The sequence below is a fragment of the Coffea arabica genome, chromosome 8c, assembly GCF_036785885.1.
Source record: "Coffea arabica cultivar ET-39 chromosome 8c, Coffea Arabica ET-39 HiFi, whole genome shotgun sequence".
Taxonomy (NCBI): domain Eukaryota; kingdom Viridiplantae; phylum Streptophyta; class Magnoliopsida; order Gentianales; family Rubiaceae; genus Coffea; species Coffea arabica.
The window spans coordinates 38,750,691-38,769,636 of NC_092325.1; the positions used below are offsets into that span (position 1 = coordinate 38,750,691).

General features: G+C 35.5%; 1 protein-coding gene across 1 annotated transcript; it reads right to left on the bottom strand.

The window, feature by feature from the left end:
- Positions 1-1,631: 1,631 nt before the first annotated feature.
- LOC140013707 (BURP domain protein RD22-like) lies at positions 1,632-3,404 on the bottom strand. The gene is made up of 3 exons (XM_072063601.1): positions 3,247-3,404; positions 3,024-3,123; positions 1,632-2,582 (listed from the first exon to the last, which is right to left on the bottom strand). Exons 1-3 carry the CDS (start codon positions 3,286-3,288, stop codon positions 1,816-1,818), a joined length of 909 nt encoding a protein of 302 aa, XP_071919702.1. The 5' UTR covers positions 3,289-3,404; the 3' UTR covers positions 1,632-1,815.
- Between the last annotated feature and the right edge of the window lie 15,542 nt (positions 3,405-18,946).

The window sequence follows — 18,946 nt, forward strand, 5'->3', positions numbered from 1 at the left end:
ATTAGGATGACATAGTAGAATTAGTGAAAGTGAGATGGGAATAAATGCTTTGGACAGTGACGACTAGTTGTTGTCACTAATTTAGAACTGGCAACCATATTGTGACGATATTTTAAGTTGTCACTGTAGGACAAGTTTCAGTGACAACATGTTTTCCAGTTGTGACAATGGTGATCTCCCGCCACACTGGATAGTTGCGCGCCTTCCATATTGTAACGACTTATCCCGTGTTGTCACTGTTGATGGGTGAACCCACGATCAAGAATGACGACATTAAAAGTCATTACTAAAGTTTCAATTGTGACAACTTTCTCTCTTGTCGCAGAGAATGTTGTCACAAAAGGCCAAATTTCTTATAGTGAACCCATATTAATATGACTACTCATTTCTCTATTCTTCTCATTCATACAATCTTAAGGGGAAAAAGTTGACCATTCTCGAATCTCAAACTCTGAAAAGCAATCATATTTGATCAGGATGTAAATTGAAAATACCCATATACATACTATTGCTAAGATGTGTGATATTTGCACTCTTATATTAGCCTCTCATATTGAAATTCACCTACTGAATAAAAGGCCATCTATGAGTGTGAGTGGCAAATTTGGGAGTGGAAATATCACTTTTTTGTGTCTAATTAGATGCACGTATTGGTTTTATATGTTTAAGGAGAAAACTTTTGAATATATACAAAATTAATTATTAGATTCAACTTCACATATAAAAGATCCCATGTATTTAGGACCAAGTACATAAATTTGAAATTTGGCAGATAAAAAATTGAAATAATTAATTATTGAATAGATCACATGTATTTAGTTTTGAAAAAAATTTTCTTGGCATAGTAAATAGAATTTTGAATAAATCAACATGTAATGCTAATGCAATTAATAACAAGTTGAACTTCACAGATTAACAACAAAATAGCAAGGTCAAAAATATTTAAAGAGGAAAACTTTAAATTTTTGATAAAACAAAAGTTAGGTGTACAATTCAATTTCATTAAATCTAATGAAGCATAATAAAGATCTTCAATGAAAATTTTTGAAATTTCATAGGGACTAAAAACAATCAAAAACTTGGCTGTCCCCGCAGCTTCCCGACGCCCCTGAAAAATTGGCCACATGCATGGTTTATTGCCCCGCTCAAAACGAATGATTGGCATTCTGAAAGATTATTTTGCTGTGACATCCTATAAAACTGATGGGGACAAATATTCAAAGAATTTATTGTAATTATTATTATTAGAATAGGAAAGAAGAATCTCTTATCCATCTGTCCCCTCCTCTTTGTCTGCATTGAACAATGTTCTGTAGTATAGGCAGGAATGATTGTACAATTTAAACTAGTAAAGCTAAAAATCAACCAAACAACTGAACCACTAACAATACTTAAAAAGGAAACCACCAGCATTTGGGCTGGTGGCCACCACCTAACTTGGTGAGGTGGGTGTGTTGTGCACCTGTTTGATCCGGTGATGGTTCAGTCCCTTCCGAATTATTTCTTGGCCTCCTTAGGTTCGCCCCCCTCCCCCTTAGTGTAGGATAGATTAGGTTATATAAAGTTGTCGTATCCGCCAAAAAAAAAAAAGAAAACTAACAATACTTAAAAATGAAACCAGGTACCTTACATCTTTGTAATAGTAGATTGACATATATAATTTGATATCAAAGTAGAGAACAAACTAAACAAGGATTTATTTAATTATGGCAACATAATGGATAGAACTCCCAAGCTGCAGAAGACATACGTAAAAACCATCAGAGCAACGAACATAGATCACTTGGGAAGCGTTAACATGTTTCTGTACTATATTTAGTGCTTCGGAACCCAGACAATGTGATCCTCAGGAAGGAAATGGCAGATTGGAACAGTTCCTGGCTTCACCTTCAGCAGCTGAAAAGCCAAATGCCTTGGGTTCCATGCTGACGTATCCCGGTGACAAACAGCTACAGCTTTGACTTTTGCTCCATCGGCACCAACTAAATTAACCATATATGCATCTGTATTCTGTGTGGTGTGGCAGTAGAAAACTGCGTAGAAATAGTTTTGCCTGTGGCAAGAAACTATTTCTTTATCGTTGTTGTTCAACTTGGAAACAGACACAATACCATATTTCTGGACTTCTGGATCTGTTTTCTGTGCTTCGTTAGAAATTGCTAGAACATCTTTGCCCAGCTTTGAAGTAGTGAAATCAACCATTGATTCGAGAGAAGTCGCACAATACTTGTCTTCTCCTTTCATTGCGGGCACCTCGCATTCTGCTATCGTTTCCTTAATAATTCTAGCATCTTGTGATTGTGGATTCAGTGAGTATTTGTTCAAAATTTCAGGAACAGATTTTGATGAGAAGGGAATCGAATTAGCAACCTGGCGGGGCAGGAAAGCCGTAGGACTTTTCACTGATTCAACAAACTTCATATTCATGCTTGAGCCGCGATTGAGGTCCATTTTCAAGAAAAAGACTTTCACTTTTGGGTCAATATGGAGCTCATCTTCAGTAGGATTTCCACAATAATGTTTGAAACTACAGCTGTCATCATATGTTTTCAACCTGAAATTGCCCCTTTCCGGCCACTTCCCTGTATTTATTGGATGAGCAACAAATTAGTACAACATATAAATCCGGCCAGCTTTTATTTCTGGTAATGGACTACAATGTCCCTGCGCAAATTCTTCCAGCAATATCCCCCTTTTTAAGATCCTTGTCATATGCTTGCTCATGATTAATGGAAGAGTAAAATTATTAAAAGAAAAGCATGTTAGATCTTTTTCTTTTCTTTTTTTTTTTTAACACGGTACAAGAAAACCCCTGTAATTATTGAAGTACTTTTTCTTTTTGTTTTGTTTTAAGTGAAACTAGAAGTTTTCTATTACAATTTCTCCTTTTTTTTTTAAGGTTTTGAACTTGATGAGTGTCTTTCAATTCCCCCAGAATCCAAGGGAAACAAACAAAGACGCAACTCGAGCAATAGAAGCACAGTAAACGGTAGATATAGGAAAGGACCATTTCTGAGACAAACCATCTTTTAGCAGGTCTCTAACAGCTTTGGGCATAGGAGTGTTTGGAAGCTCGGATTTCCAGTAGGCTTCAAGATCTGCATGGTTTGCCCCAACTCCTAGCTGAAATATATTTCACGATACGGAAAAAGAGTTATGCAGTCAGTTTGCACACTATCCAAAGTGCGAGCAAATTATCTATCTAAAAATTAACGTAGCTTAACTTTTTCAGTAATGTACACTCACAAAAAGAAAAGAGAGAAAGTAGAGAAGCTTCAGAAATTCCATAATAGTTTATGCGCACGAGCCACGGTAGGCTGCTAGTATGCAAGACGGAGTGAAGATAGTAATAAAAGCCAATATATTTGAGCGAGATGGCACAAGAAACTGGGCAGCTTTATTTATAAGCGGAAGAGCCAAGTGCGATTGCCAATTGTTTGAGAGGGGGACAGTTTTGATATGGTGGCTGTACGGCACCAATCAAGTTTTGACATTGTTACTCTAAACATGCACCTTATCTACGAGTAGGCTTCTTGAGGGACAGTGAAGATAATACTGAAGGCAAAAATACATAAGTGAGATTTCACAGGAAATTGGCCGCATTTTAGATAAATGAACTTAATCATCACCTACAATTAAATGTGTGACTAAGAAAACCGTCATCTGTACCTTGATTGTCACCAAGAAAACTGTAATATGTACTTTTATTGTTACCAAAAATCCGATTGGTGAAAATACTACCAACTTATAACATTGAGAATTGAGTATCTAGTAGTATACCTAAAAAAGAAAAAAAATTCCATTTGAGAACCCTAAGAACATAATACTAATATCTCCAAAGCTCATCAAAATTCAGCATAATCATGCCACATGTAAAAGTGGGGTACATGATATACATGGATGAGGAAATTGTGGGCTAATGTGGAGTGACAGGTGCCGAACCTGTGCAATAATAAATCACTACTCGAGAGAAAAACAAATTTTGCATATAGTGACGAGTAGGGTCGAATCCACAAGGACTGGAGATAATTCGTTTCTTTTAGAATTCAAAGTATGGAGGTTTTCAGGATTAAATGCTAACTAATTAAATGCAAAAATAATTAATTAAAAGAAATAATTAGAGAAACTCTAGCCAAGGATACACTTCAGAAATGGTTCATGTACTGATCATCGATTCACAGATAATTCCAATATTTATTAATAGATTAGTTATAGTTGTCATGCACGCGATAAACAACCAACCTTTCCTTAATTTCTCGATAGTTAAGGTACGACCGTTAACTATTTCTCTAACTCGGAAACAACCTTAGGTACGACCGTAGGATTTAATTTCTAGATTGCATTAATAATTAGAAAAGTCCAATCCTAACTAACAAACACGCTACGAGGGTTTGTTTAAACTAGATCGTATGTTCCCCTGACATAAACCCAATTACGCCAGTTGCTACTGGGATGGAGATAATCGAACAATTACGGATTTAACTACCTCTAATTAGCAAATAGCCTACGTGAATAATTAAATATTGCGCACCTATTCAATCATACACGATAGCTATACCAACAATTAAAAGCAGAAAACATATAAATACCAATAAATGAAGGAAATAATTAAAAAAATTTAGATCTCACAGTAATTGCCGAACCAAATCTTCAGTTGTCCTTTGACTAGAATTAAGAAGCTAGTTTTCCATTAATAGAGAACCAGCCGTGCGAAAATAAAACAATCGGAGCTTTCTAATGTTTTCAGATGGGAAAAGGAAACTAAAGCTGAGCCCCCCAATTACACGTGAATCTGGCCCTTTTATATCTTCAGTAGCCGCCGCCCCCGAGAAAACTAACGTCTGACCTTAAAAAGCAAAAGCTAAGCTAATGACTAAATGCCCCTCCCGTAAATTTGGCTTTTTTCCTCCTTTATAGCGCCACCAGGAGCCAAGAAAACGTTTGACCCAATTAACGAAACCAAAGCTAATCTTTTGGAGTTTTAATCCCATGCTTCTCGCGGTTCACGTGGACCCAACCTTCTAATTGCCCACTTTTGTTGCTACCAAGCCCGCGGGTCCGGCCTTTAGGTGAGTCTCCTCAGTTTCTGGCGTGGGCACGCTCTGAAATGAAGGGTCTTCTGGAAATTTGCCTCAAGAGATTACTTTTAACACCAATCACCTACAATTCACACAAATATCAAATATGAGCAAAATCTCAATACGTAGCACAGTAAGTAGCCAAAATTGGGACAAAATAACAGTGCAAAATGTGCCCAATAATTGCTCTATCAAATCCCTCCACACCTAGACAATGCTTGCCCTCAAGCATTTCAAAGTTCAGAAATACAATCAAGAAAAGATAGGTCCTGCAGTAATCTACACTAACACAAGCATCCCACATTCTTGACAATGCCGCCAAAATTAGAATACACTAGATAGGTGGTGATCCGAAGAATATAAGCAGTAATACTCGTCACCTTCAAGAAAATGTATGAATACTAGGAACGCTCAAATCAACATTAGGAAATGACATTACCATAGGCTTGCACATTTATCACATCTCCACCACTGAAAAGTGAACTAAATATACAAATCAAAGGGACTTTAATAGGGTTGTAATAGGGCTTAGGTAAAAGGCGGGATAAGAAGGTAAAAATAGGGTATAATATGTCAAGAGAATGTCTGATATCCACCACATCACCACAACGCTTCATCAGAGAAATTTCACGGGCAAGGCATTTTCATTTGCCATTTCCACTGTGCAAGTGTCAAAACTCTTCCCCTATTCTCTCTTTTTTTTTTTTTTTGAACAAGCGGCTCACAAGGTGTGGGCACGTCTTGTAGGCCGGAGTCTTTTGCTCACGAGCTTTTTTTTTTTTTTTTAATGGAGCAGATGTCTTGCAAGGCGTGGGCACGCCTTGCAGGCTGGAGTCTTCTACCCACCAGCTCATTGCCGACTTCTCCCCCTTCCCTTTTTTTTCTTTTTATCTCAGATACACAGAGCACCATACAACTTCTATTCCGACAACACTCGCCACCTTAGATTCATTTGCCTTGCACAAACAACGGAATTCAGACATTTCTTGACGACACAAGGTTAAACAAGAAAATCTAAAAAGGTCATGGGTTATCAAACACGGCTAATCAAATAATAGTGAAGGATAAAAGCTCAAATAGGTTCACTACGGGGAGACAAGATGAAGGCATGGTTTGTAGAAAGTTAAAGAAGGTTAAATCCTAAATGCCCTTATCATTTGAAATGCATCCAGTTCAACAAAATGTGGTCTTGACATGTACAAAATAGCAAGTTCTAGAATGCCAATACCATGTGTGATACCCACTCAATCAAACAAGAATAGAGCGAACAAGGATAATGTGCTCATACAAGGCCCAAAAGCTCCCAAAAGTTTCAAGAATGAGTCAAGTCCAGCATATTCAATATTCAACACTATTGTCAAGGAAAAACAAAATGTATAACTAGTATGTATAACCACATATCCGTGCACCTTGATTGTGCAATCCATCATAGCAACATGCTCTAGCAGTCAACAAATGTAGGACTAGAGAAGTCAACTAACTACACTTTTTTTCTTTTTTTTTTCTTCATTTTCCTCTTCTTTTTTTCATTTTTTTTGTGTTTCTTTTTTTTTTCTTAAAAGCAAAGCAAAAGGAGATAATAATGGAAGTCATCCCTCCACACCTAATACCTACATTGTTCTCAATGTAGAAAAGATGAATGAAGTATAAGGAGAAAATGAGAGAAACTTCCCTGACCACCGAGAGGGTGCAGCGAGACACTAAGGCGGAGAAGGGTGGGGTGGCTAGAATCCAATGTGAGCAAAGAAAGTCGTCTGATGAGAGAGATAGTGATGGTGGGGCGGGCAGCGGCGTGCGATGGATGGCGCGAGGGGGAGAGAGAGAGTTTCTAGCGGCGGTGGACAAGGGGGAAACCTTGGACTAAAACAAAACAAAGAAAATTGAAAAGTAGAAGCTGAGACAATGGAAATTGATAAAACCATACAAGACAAGAAAAGAGAAAAGTAGAAAGTGGGATTAGAGAGGGTCCTGGTCAATCTTTGACTTTTGTTGGCGCAAAGGCTGGAAGGCGTGGGCGCGCCTTGGAAGCTATAGTCTTCTGACCGTCAATTCCAAAGCTTCATTCCTTAGGCGTGACCAACGAAAGTGGGCATGTCTAACTGCTAGCTTCCTGCCACAAAACAACAACCCACTAAATGACACTAATACTTAACAAAAATTTCGAAAATATAAGAAAACTAAAACAAAAGAAGCCTTGGGTTGCCTCCCAAGCAGCGCCTTTCTTTAATGTCTTTAGTTAGACATCGTCATGTTTATTCACGGAGGATAAAATCGTGTAGCTCGTCTCAGTATTTCATCTTCTATGTATCCTTGATATCCCTCGTAAATAGAGTAATTCTTGAGCACACGAGGTATGGTCTTCCATGGATTAGTAGATGCCTCTAAACAAGTCGATAAGAATCTTAGTTCTTCACTTACTCCTCCATTACGAACACTTAATGGTTCGAGATATTTTTCCATTGCAACTCTTAACTTATTCCTGTCATGAAACTCAAAATTATCTGGCATAATAAAATCTATTTCACTAACAGGATTTAAAGAATAAGAGTTCGAAAAATATTGACTAAGGAATGGAGGAAATGTCACCGCATTTAGGGATTGTTCACTGAATTCATTCACTTGAACAATTTGATATTGGGATCCTATTTCTTCCACTTCAATTCTCTTCTCAACTGCATCTTTAGCTTCTTCTTCTTGAGACTCTTGCAGCTCCATGTCATTTGTCAGGATAATTGCACTCTCATCATCATCATGATCGATAATCATCTGTGAAGGCAATTCTTCACTCATTCGAGAAGTCAATTGCGTTATTCTAGATGTCATTTGATCCATTTGATCTGCCAAGTTACGCATGCTCGCTTGTGTCTCCTGATGAAATTGATATGTGTTAGTAGCTAATAATTCAATCATTTCTTCAAGAGACATACCTGACATAGATGATGGTTGTTGAGACTCTTGCTGTTGAAAACCTATTGACCTTTGTTCATAATTAAAATTGGAATCATCCCACCATCCTTGATCATACCCATTTGAATAAGGGTCATACCATGTTTGATATTGAGGTGAAAAATCTCCAAAAGTATCGATTGGAGCACCTGGGCCATCTTGAAATGCGGGATATATGTCAGTTGATTGACCTGAGGCAAAATAAGTTCCACAATTCGCAACAGCCTATTGATCATTAGAAAAAACATGAGTCTCATAACCCCATCTAGAAATAAAATCCACTCTATCACCAAAATACAGAATATTAGTAGCCATAAAAAAAAGATGAACTAAAAAAGAAACAAATTAATCAAGCGCCAGTCCTCGGCAACGGTGCCAAAAATTAACAGGTGCCGAACCTGTGCAATAATAAATCACTACTCGAGAGAAATACAAATTTTGCATATAGTGGTGAGTAGGGTCGAATCCACAAGGATTGGGGATAATTCGTTTCTTCTAGAATTCAAAGTATGGGGGTTTTCAGGATTAAATGCTAACTAATTAAATGTAAAAAATAATTAATTAAAAGAAATAATTAGAGAAACTCTAGCCAAGGGTACACTTCAGAAATGGTTCATGCACTGATAATCGATTCACAGATAATTCCAACATTTATTAATAGATTAGTTATAATTGTCATGCACGCGATAAACAACCAACCTTTCCTTAATTTCTCGATAGTTAAGGTATGACCGTTAACTATTTTTATAACCCGGAAATAACCCTAGGTATGACCGTAGGATTTAATTTCTAGATTGCATTAATAATTAGAAAGGCCCAATCTTAACTAACAAATACGCTACGAGGGTTTGTTTAAACTAGATCGTATGTTCCCCTGACATAAACCCAATTACGCTAGTTGCTACTGGGATGGAGATAATCGAATAATTACGGATTCAACTACCCCCAATTAGCAAATAGCCTACGTGAATAATTAAATATTGCGCACCTATTCAATCATACACGATAGCTATACCAATAATTAAAAGTAGAAAACATATAAATACCAATAAATAAAGGAAATAATTAAAATAATTTAGATCTTACAGTAATTGCCGAACCAAATCTTCAGTTGTCCTTTGACTAGAATTAAGAAGCTAGTTCTCCATTAATGGAGAACCAGCCGTGCCGAAATAAAACAATCGGAGCTTTCTAATGTTTTCAGATGGGAAAAGGAAACTAAAGCTGAGCCCCCGAATTACACGTGAATCTGGCCCTTTTATATCTTCAGTAGCCGCCGCCCCCGAGAAAGCTAACGTCTGGCCTTAAAAAGCAAAAGCTAAGCTAATGACTAAATGCCCCTCCCGTAAATCTGGCTTTTTTCCTCCTTTATAGCGCTGCCAGGAGCCAAGAAAACGTTTGACCCAATTAACGAAACCAAAGTTAATCTTTTGGAGTTTTAATCCCATGCTTCTCACGGTTCACGTGGACCCAACCTTCTAATTGCCCACTTTTGTTGCTGCCAAGCCCGCTGGTCCGGCCTTTAGGTGAGTCTCCTCAGTTTCTGGCGTGAGCACGCTCTGAAATGAAGGGTCTTCTGGAAATTTGCCTCAAGAGATTACTTTTAACACCAACCACCTACAATTCATACAAATATCAAATATGAGTAAAATCTTAATACTTAGCACAGTAAGTAACCAAAATTAGGACAAAATAACAGTGCAAAATGTGCCCAATAATTGCTCTATCATGGAGGCAACAAAATAAATCAAAATGTGGAATCTCTTATCTATTTAAGTAGTTTTGTTATGTCTTACTTGTACCTAAAACTATTACGTTCTACAATTAAAGCATATGGTTATTGTTATGAGCTTGTAACTTCGATTCCTTAGCATCAACTTGCGTTTAGTTTTAGCCGAGTATCAAGCTATGCAAAACATACTTAGATAAGTTTGGTATACACACCGAATTGCATTCACATATTATAATTCCACCTATAAACAGCAACTCTAAATTATAATATTTTTAAACAATAGATACAAACATGAAAATCGTTAAAATTAAAGAGGTAAATTAGTCATTAGTTTTGCTTTTGTCGCTTAAGTTGTACATCACTTAGTATAGAATTTTCCATGTAGTATATTTCAAAGCACATAAACATAATAATGTTTGATGATATAAGAAGAGCTTAGATGAAAATATATAATAATATAAGAAAAGTCATGTAAATTGAATATAATAATATTAGTTAAAGGTATTTGCATTTTACATGGTATGGGCTTCCTAAGGAAATGTCAAGAATATTCTTATTTGACAACTAAAATGATTGAAGTGACCAAAATAAATAAATATAATATGCATCACATTTTAACCCGTCATGGTTTTGTGTTTTATTACATAATCTCAATTATTTTAGTGCTATACCACATAACCCTCATATGATTTTTAAAATACATAACCCCCTATAGTTAATTAATAATTTTAGATTTTATAGATATTTTAATTGATTTCATTATGAAATACAAATATAGTCATTTTGACACTTTAGTTCAAATTATGAGAGGATTATATAATTTTTTCAAACCACAAGAGAGTTATAAATTTACTAATATTTGGTTCCCATGTGAGGGCCATATTTATTGTCAGATAGTCCATTAGCGTAGGTCCATATGACAATTTGGAAGTATTGATGACTTGATGTCAAGAGGCTTGAACTAAAAGACTATTTAAAAAAAAAAATCAATAAAACTACTTTCATTTAGTCCAAACAAAATACAATAAAAAACGTACTAAAAAGTTTTCAAATAATTTAAACTTAAAGTTTGGTGCTACCTGGACTTTTCTAAAGTGCTATAAAAACGCAGCAGGTTCACGACAGAAAACAGTTGACTATTGAGAGGTTGTATCCAGGAATATTTATTAAGGATTAAAATTGAATCCTACAATTCTCAGACAGTTTAGTAATTGCCCTTCACTTTCTTCGTCCTATGAGTCTGGAGTGGAGTGGTGGTAGTGGTCGACAGTGGAGGGAGTAGAGTGGTGGTTGTGGAGAGGGAGGGAGGAGGGAAGAGGAAGAAGGGACAATGTGTTTGGGGCCGGGGGAGGAAGAAAAGAAATTTTTTTTTTTTATATTTCTTAAATACCTAACTATACAGAAGTTTTTTCACAAATTTTATAGTAAATTACAACAAAATTTTATACAAAAAACCAAAAAACTCACCATTTAAATGGGGTATTGGTTTGACAAAAAAAAAAAAAAATGGGGTATTGGATAATCAGATAACCCTTCTTCTTATATTAGCTAGGGTCACAAAGCTCAAGTTATTTCCATGATTTCAATGTATTTCTCTTGGATTCTATCTCTCACATATATTAATTGCTGCGTTGGTTTTGTACTTGATGTCCATTTTGGGTATAAGTTGGGCGAATAAAAGTATAATTAGAAGGTGAATATGGGAACAGATATCTGTTACAAGGTTGCAGAAACCTTCAGAAGGACCCTGCAGATGATAATCTTGCAAAAAAGGGTAGCCCCTAGAGGATATCTCTTATAATTTCAAGATGTGATGATAAGGTTAGAGCAATGGGCATTAGCACACTGATCGTTCGGACATACGTTGGGAGCATTGTTTAAGGCTTCCATCAATTGAGTATGATACATCTTATGCTTTAAGAACTAAAGTAGAACAAATTATATATATATATATATATATATATATATTTAGAACTAAACAGTGAAAAATTTCACTTAAATTCAATAGATTTTATGTTTTAGATATAAAAGTGTCTCATTTTCAAGTTTAGGCACCAAACTAGGGATTCAACTATAGTTAAACGGCACAACATAGAATTAACTCCAAGAGGAATTTTTTAGTTATCTGGAAAGAGAAATATTTTATAAATCAGTCCCCTCCTTATTGGTGGCTTAAATTGAACACGGCAGGCTACTAGTGCCCAAAATGCATTTAACGTCATCATCGCTAATACGGACGGATTGTGGTGGCCGGGGTTGGCAGTTGGGGGGACAGTTGACAGTGCCACTGGCGTGCTTCAATTTGCCACCATGACAGTGCCATCTCAGCTGCCCTACTCTAAAAGAAAAGGAAATGAAAAAATCTAAAAATAATAATAGATGTCTAATGAGTAATAACAAATATATATCCTTAATATTTTATTATTTATTAAGAAAAAATATTATTTTATTTATTTTTTTAAAAAATAAAAATATTTTTTTTTATTTTTTTCTAGCTCGAGCTCGACCTTGAAATTGTCAGCTCGTCGAGCTCGAGCTCGAGCTCGAGTTCGAGTTCAATAAAATTAAGTCAAGACTCGACTCGATTAGGCCAAAACTCGACTCGACTCGACTCGTTTGCAACCCTAGCATCAAGTCAGTCTCAGCAATCAATAGCACTTAAATGGTCCCATGATTAGGCGTGTCAATTGAGATTTTTGAGCTAGACTTTGGTAAGCCCAAGCTCAACTCACAAATAATGTGTGTTTGGATATCAATTTTTTTTTTTATCAAAATACTATTTTACTTGCATAACAATTATAATTTTCAATCAACTCTGTATGTTCCTAATAACTTTTTTTATCTTACATATATCACATTATAAAAAATGTTATAGTAATTATTTCAAATAATCTCCTATCCAAACACACTCATCATAATTTTATTATAATTTGCACTAATGATAGAAGTTACATCATCAATCATACACCAACATTAAAGAACAGATCTAAGAAGTACGGAGACTACATATTTGAAGAATAAATAAAAATTAAAATAAAATAATTGTAACTTTAAGAACATTTGTGCATGCTTCCAATCCAAATGAAGATGCTTTAATCTAGTGTAAATTTTGCTGCAAGGTAGGGAAAATGAAATAAAATGTTCAATTTGGAATGAAACACACATACAATTATCACAATGTAGATTCCATATTAACTTGGCCTAATAATAGAGTAGGTAAAAGTTCGCCCGTTAGAAGATTTCTGTTAGCATGGTAGATTAACTTGCATAAGAAAGAAAAAGTTTTATATAAAAACATGGATACAGAATGCCAAGGAGGCCTTAGTTGAATGGTTAAAATTAAAACGCCAGAAATTCGAGATTTTGGATTCAAATTCCTTGCCCCCTCCCGCTTCTTAAGTCGCACTTCTCCCCTGATGATGAAAATGTTTTTTTTTTTTTTTTTTTGTAAATGGATACAGATAGAGGTCAGGTTCGGTCCAGAAGGTTGATGTATGTGTTGTAGATTCATCCAAAAGTTTGGCATATTTTGTTATAGGATCTACTTTGCAATCATTCAACGTAAAATAGTACACATAATTTGCACATCAACCATCAATAATACTCATCGAGTACCTTTACGGTTGAGGAAATATTACACCGACATAATTGATACTACAACTGGCAGAGAAGAGACTAAACAAGGATTTATGGGTAGATAATCAGTCGCACTCCCAAGCCAAGCTGATATTGTCTACTTAAGAGGGGGATTATAAGTTCAAATGGTTTTATATTTGATATTGTCTGCCAGTTTAAAAAGGTTTAAGTCATAACTAAGTATTGTTGGACTGTCATACTAATAGCTTAGAACTAACTTGGAACCACCTGAAGGGATATAAATTTCTCTCTGAGTTGTAAACTTGTAATTTGTAAGTCTTGAAGGTCTTGCTCTTACACATTTGAATTTAAAAAATTTGAAGTGGGTGCCACTACACCCTTCTAATCTAAACGGGCCCCATATATGACACAGTTGGGGGTAATATATGTGCTCCCAATTATTAAAAAGCAAACAAAAACCTTACCAGCATTTTGGTCCTATGTGAGGGCCACATCTAATGTGAGATTGTCCTTAAGCATAGGTCCATACTACAATTTACAAGGATTCATGACTTGATGTCAAGAGGGTTGAATTAAGACTACTTTCTTGTATGCTTAAAAAAAAGACTACTTTCTTGTACACCAAACAAAATATCGAAAAAACATATTTTCTAAAAAGTTCATTGGGATGATTTGAACCCAAGGCTTGGCACTACCTGGACTTTTCTAAAGTGCTGTAAATTTTTTTTGTTTGGGATATTCACAGCAATGATGGCTGGATCACCTCAACCTACTTTAATTTGCAGCCTGCCGACTTTTCTGCCCTGCCTTAAAAGAAAAGGAAATTAAAAGTACTTAGATATTAAGAAATGTCAAATAAGAAACTTTACCTCTTGTGCAGTCAAATTGGACAGAAAGCAGCTTCGCTCTAACCTAAACTAGAAGAAAGTAAAGTGGCTATTTTGAAACTACACAGATTGCAAAATCTTAAGTAATAGATTACCAAAAGGAAATTTACCATCTATTTCTTTTTCGTTCTGCTGAAAGTAGTTTAACCAGCATGATTTCAAGCCACAGTACTCAACACAACTTGAATAGGCTCACGGCGATGGATCCCTTCGTGGACTTGACTCGAGTACGCAGCAGGTTCAGTGCAGTGAAGGGTTAATCCAAGGAATTATAAGGAGAAAGTTTCATTGAGTTCCTCACTCCACCACCAGTTTAGCAGTTACTCTTCACCTTCAGCGTCTCTGAGTCTGGCTCATTTGTTTATCAATTTTGTTTGTTATTCTGTCAGGCGCACAGAGTCTGCTGAAGTCAAGTCCAACGAGGAGTCCATTATCTTGAGCCTAGCTACTGGCTTCAAATGAGCACATTTTTTGATGAATTATTTCATTTTTATCTGTCAAAATATATATAATCTTTTATCTATGAAGTTGAAACTACTAATTAAGTTCGTATATTTTCAAAAGTTATCTTCTTAAACATATAAAACCATTATATACATGTAATTAGGAATACGAAAGTGATACTTGAACTCCCAAATTACTCTTTTGCATTCGCTGATGGCATTTCATTGAGTGAATAGATTAATGTTAGAAAGGCTAACATAGGAATGCGAATATCACTCATCACTACAAGAAAATTACCATTTAATGACACTCAAAAATGCCTCTTTTTGTATGTTTTAGTGACAATTTTTAATCTAATAGCATTTCCCCCGAGTGTTGGCAATATCACTGCCACTATAGTCTAGTGACACTTGAAAAGTGCCACAAAAGAGTTACTATGATAACATTTTAACATTTCATTGTACTAGGGATATGTGTCATGAGAAGATGCCACTATGTCATTTTTTTTTGGGTGTTTGCGAATGCCAACAATTTAAGTTTTGATACAACTTTAAATGCGACTATTTAAAACTTTCCTGTCACTTTGAAATGCCACTAAAAAATTAAGAAAATAAAAAAATAATTTGAAATTAAAAATCAAAGTACTCTTATTGATCCGGGTAATTAATTACAACTCAAGAAAATGAAAGTTTCGCCATTTAAACAAGTCACTAACTAATAAATCTAGTAAGAAATTATATGACAACAATATAAACAAATTCATGCATTTTACAAATGAAACATGTCTAAAGACATTAATCTTTTAAGCTGATAACTTGGAAAAGATCATGTCTTCTTTGCTTCATTAATCTCTCAAATGCTATGTAATCTGCATTTAAACAATACAATGAATATATTACCTCTTCTCAAGGATTAGTTAGTAAAAATATTAACTCAACTCAAGATATTAGCAATAGTGGTTGAAAAATTAACAATGATCAAAGTGGGAAGTAAAATGGGGCACCTTGAACTTGCCATAGAGATACTAAAGTGATAGGTTGTCGAGCCTATGCAATAATAAATACCTGCTCAAACAAAAGTTAATTTCTGCAGATAGTAATAAGTAGGGTCAAATCCATAGGGATTGGGGATATTTGTCTCTTTTGGAGTTCAAACTAACAATGGGGGGTTTTTATAGTAATGACAATGATTAAACAGTTCGAATAAAATCAAATAGCTAACTAAAAAGTAAACGACAAGTCACTAAAATTAGATTAATGATAACTAAAGTTCTAGCCAAGAAATAACTTCAGCAATGGTTCACCTAATTGATCATCAATGCAAAGGCAATTCCAATTATTTACTAATAAATAGGTTATAACTGTCAAACAAGCGATGACAGTCAACCCTTCCTTACTGTGTCGGTGATTAAGGTATACCCATTAACCACTACTCTAATTGAGAAATAATCATAGGTACGCCCGTAAGATTTAATTCTCTAATTGCCTTACGTATTAGAGGAGTCCTGTTCTAACCAAATAACGCACTACCAGGGTTATTTTATGTTAGCCCGCGTATTCCCCTGACACAAACCCAATCATGCTAGTTGTCACTATTTCAGGGCAATTAAACAATTACAGATTTAACGCTCCATTTGACAATAGATTACTAAATTAACTAATTATCTGGATCCAAGACAATCAATTAATTGAATAACCATGAACACTGTAATCAGAGAATATGCGAATATCAATAAATAAAAGAAAAAGATAAAATTAAATCGATCTCACAATTTTTAGGCGAACCAAAGCCTCAGTTGTTCCTTGACTAGAAAAGGTAGTTTTGTTCATCTTTAACGAATAAAGCCCACAGGAGATCGAAGCAACCGTAGCAGCCATTGACTCCAAAATTGAGAAAATTCAATTCGGTTCAGCAATGAAGAAAAAGTCAAGATTACAAAGAATGCCCAATTGCTTTTCTTTGCCTTCACATCTGATGGAAGCAAAAGCACAATAAGATGACAAGAGGAAAAGTCAAAAGAAAAGCTAAGCTAGAGGTCCTACCATACGAAGAAAGAAAAACTACCCAAGAAAAGTCAATGGAAAGCTATTTAATATCTAGTTCCTACTGCTACTGTCCGGCGTCCGCGGCCATGAAGAGACCGAAGAAAACTCTAGCCTTTTTATCCTCTTTCCATGTTGTCTTCCGCCAAATTACCAAAGAGGGTCGTATCCTCATATTTCAAAAATGCCCTTGGACGCCTGCTACTTGAATTCTTTTCCGATGACTGTCAAATTGGCCTTGGTTGTGGTATTTTCATTCTACTCCCTAAAATAAATGTAAATTACGAAAAGTGAGTAGAGTCTAATAACTGATTCACATCAAGTCAGGTAATAGGGGAAATTAACAATAAAATAAATGATAAAATAGTAACCTATCAATTCCCCCCCACACCTAAACCCCTCTTGTCCTCAAGCATAAGAACAATAAACAAATACCAATATTTGACAATAGCTATTGCTCCACCTACCATATTGCCAAGATACCAAGAAAAATATATCAAGCATCAGCGATCAAAATCAAAGAAACATCACTGTGATTAGCTTCTAAACCACAAACTCCTTTAATTGCAGGTTAACTAATCTAAGAAGAAGGAATGACGCACAACATTTATCAACAAATGGTCTAACTATTAACCAAAATCTCAACATTAAATCCATAAATCGGTAGGCTGACTTTTATTATACACTAACACAACATTCACTTCTTTTTTCATGTTTTTCTATTTTTCTGTTTTTTTAATAGTAACACAAGACTTAGTCCCTGGCCATTGGAGTTTTTTGACGCGAACTCCGACATTTGTCAGATGAAAGAGCTCGGTTACTCAGTTCCTATCGCATGTGACCACACACTCATAGCAATTACTACTTTTTGACGCGAGAATTGACACTTTTGGTGAAAATCCCCGATTACTTGGTAGTAACTACTAGCGGAGTACAGTCAACTCTTATTCACAGCTAAATAACACAAAAAATTCAAAATAACACAAAATCAAAAGAAAATTTACATCAGCTAGCTTCATTTTCAAACATGGAGAACGAAGGTTAATAACCGGACCAATTTACATGAAAATGCCAACAGTTATTTTCTATATCTAGGAAAGTTAACCAAAAATTATAAAAGTCACACAGTCGTCGATATTCACCATAGAGATATTCTTAGACTCAACCACATCTACTTAATACACTTCCATTACTAAAACTTGGCAATAGCAGAAATAGAGACAACAATCAAACATCAAATTTTGGCATCACATACGAGCTAATCACTAAAAAGAAAGAAAGATTGACAAATAACAAACTAAAATGAAAGCAAAAACATCTAAAAAACTAAATAGTAGAAAAACTAGCACAGCTGCCCCCTCACACCTAGACCCTACATTGTCCTCAATGGAGGAATTAAAGCAATTAAAGCGAAGAGGACATCGAAACTTCCCTCTCGAGTGGCTACGAGGTAGGCGGGAACGGTAGAGGGAAACCGATGTGGTGGAAGTACGCGCCCAAGTTCTTCACTGGTTGTCGAGGGAAAAAGTAGGAATGGATGCGAGAGAGAGGGTGGCGCGCGAAGTAGATGCGACGACTGGTGGTAGAGGTTGCGCGATTGGAGTGAGAGAGATTGGAGTGGTGGCGCACGATGGTAGAAAATGAGGAAGAAAGAAGAAGAAGAAAGAAAAAAAAAAGAAAAGAAGGAAAAGAAGGAAAAAGAAAAAGAGAAAGAATTTTTTTTTTAATTTGCATCTTGCAGATCTAAGCTACAGTTAAACAAATGATTCTTTTTTTGTCTTTTTCGAATTAATTTATTATTTATCTTTTTTAAAAAATTTATTTTATTTTATTATTTTTTTAAAGAAATTTTTTTTCCAAATTCGAAATTAGAGATAAGAAGGAAAGCGAAATATTTCTTGAGATTTGAAAACTTATCTTTCTCGCGAAAATAATGCGGGCACATTATGAAGGCTAGAACCCTTTTGATGATGAGCTCTCCATACGACTTGACGTAGGAGCGTCATGAGGGTCCGAACCCTTCTGATCATGAGCTCTCCATACGACTTGATGCGAGCGCGTCATGTCAGAGAGATACCTACGGATCATCAAAAACGAGAATTGAAGCCTGAAATCAGTCAAACTCAAGGAAAACATATTTAAACTAATAAACAAAATCAAACAAATAACTAAAAGAAATTGGGTTGCCTCCCAATGAGCGCCTTTTTTTAATGTTTTTTG

Coding starts and splice junctions, on each gene's coding strand:
- LOC140013707 (XM_072063601.1), bottom strand. CDS start 3,288: ATGGAATTTCTGAAGCTTCTCTACTTTCTCTCTTTTCTTTTT. Junction 3,124..3,246: donor ACTTTCTCTCTTTTCTTTTT/GTGAGTGTACAT, acceptor AATATATTTCAG/CTAGGAGTTGGGGCAAACCA. Junction 2,583..3,023: donor TAGAGACCTGCTAAAAGATG/GTTTGTCTCAGA, acceptor CAATAAATACAG/GGAAGTGGCCGGAAAGGGGC.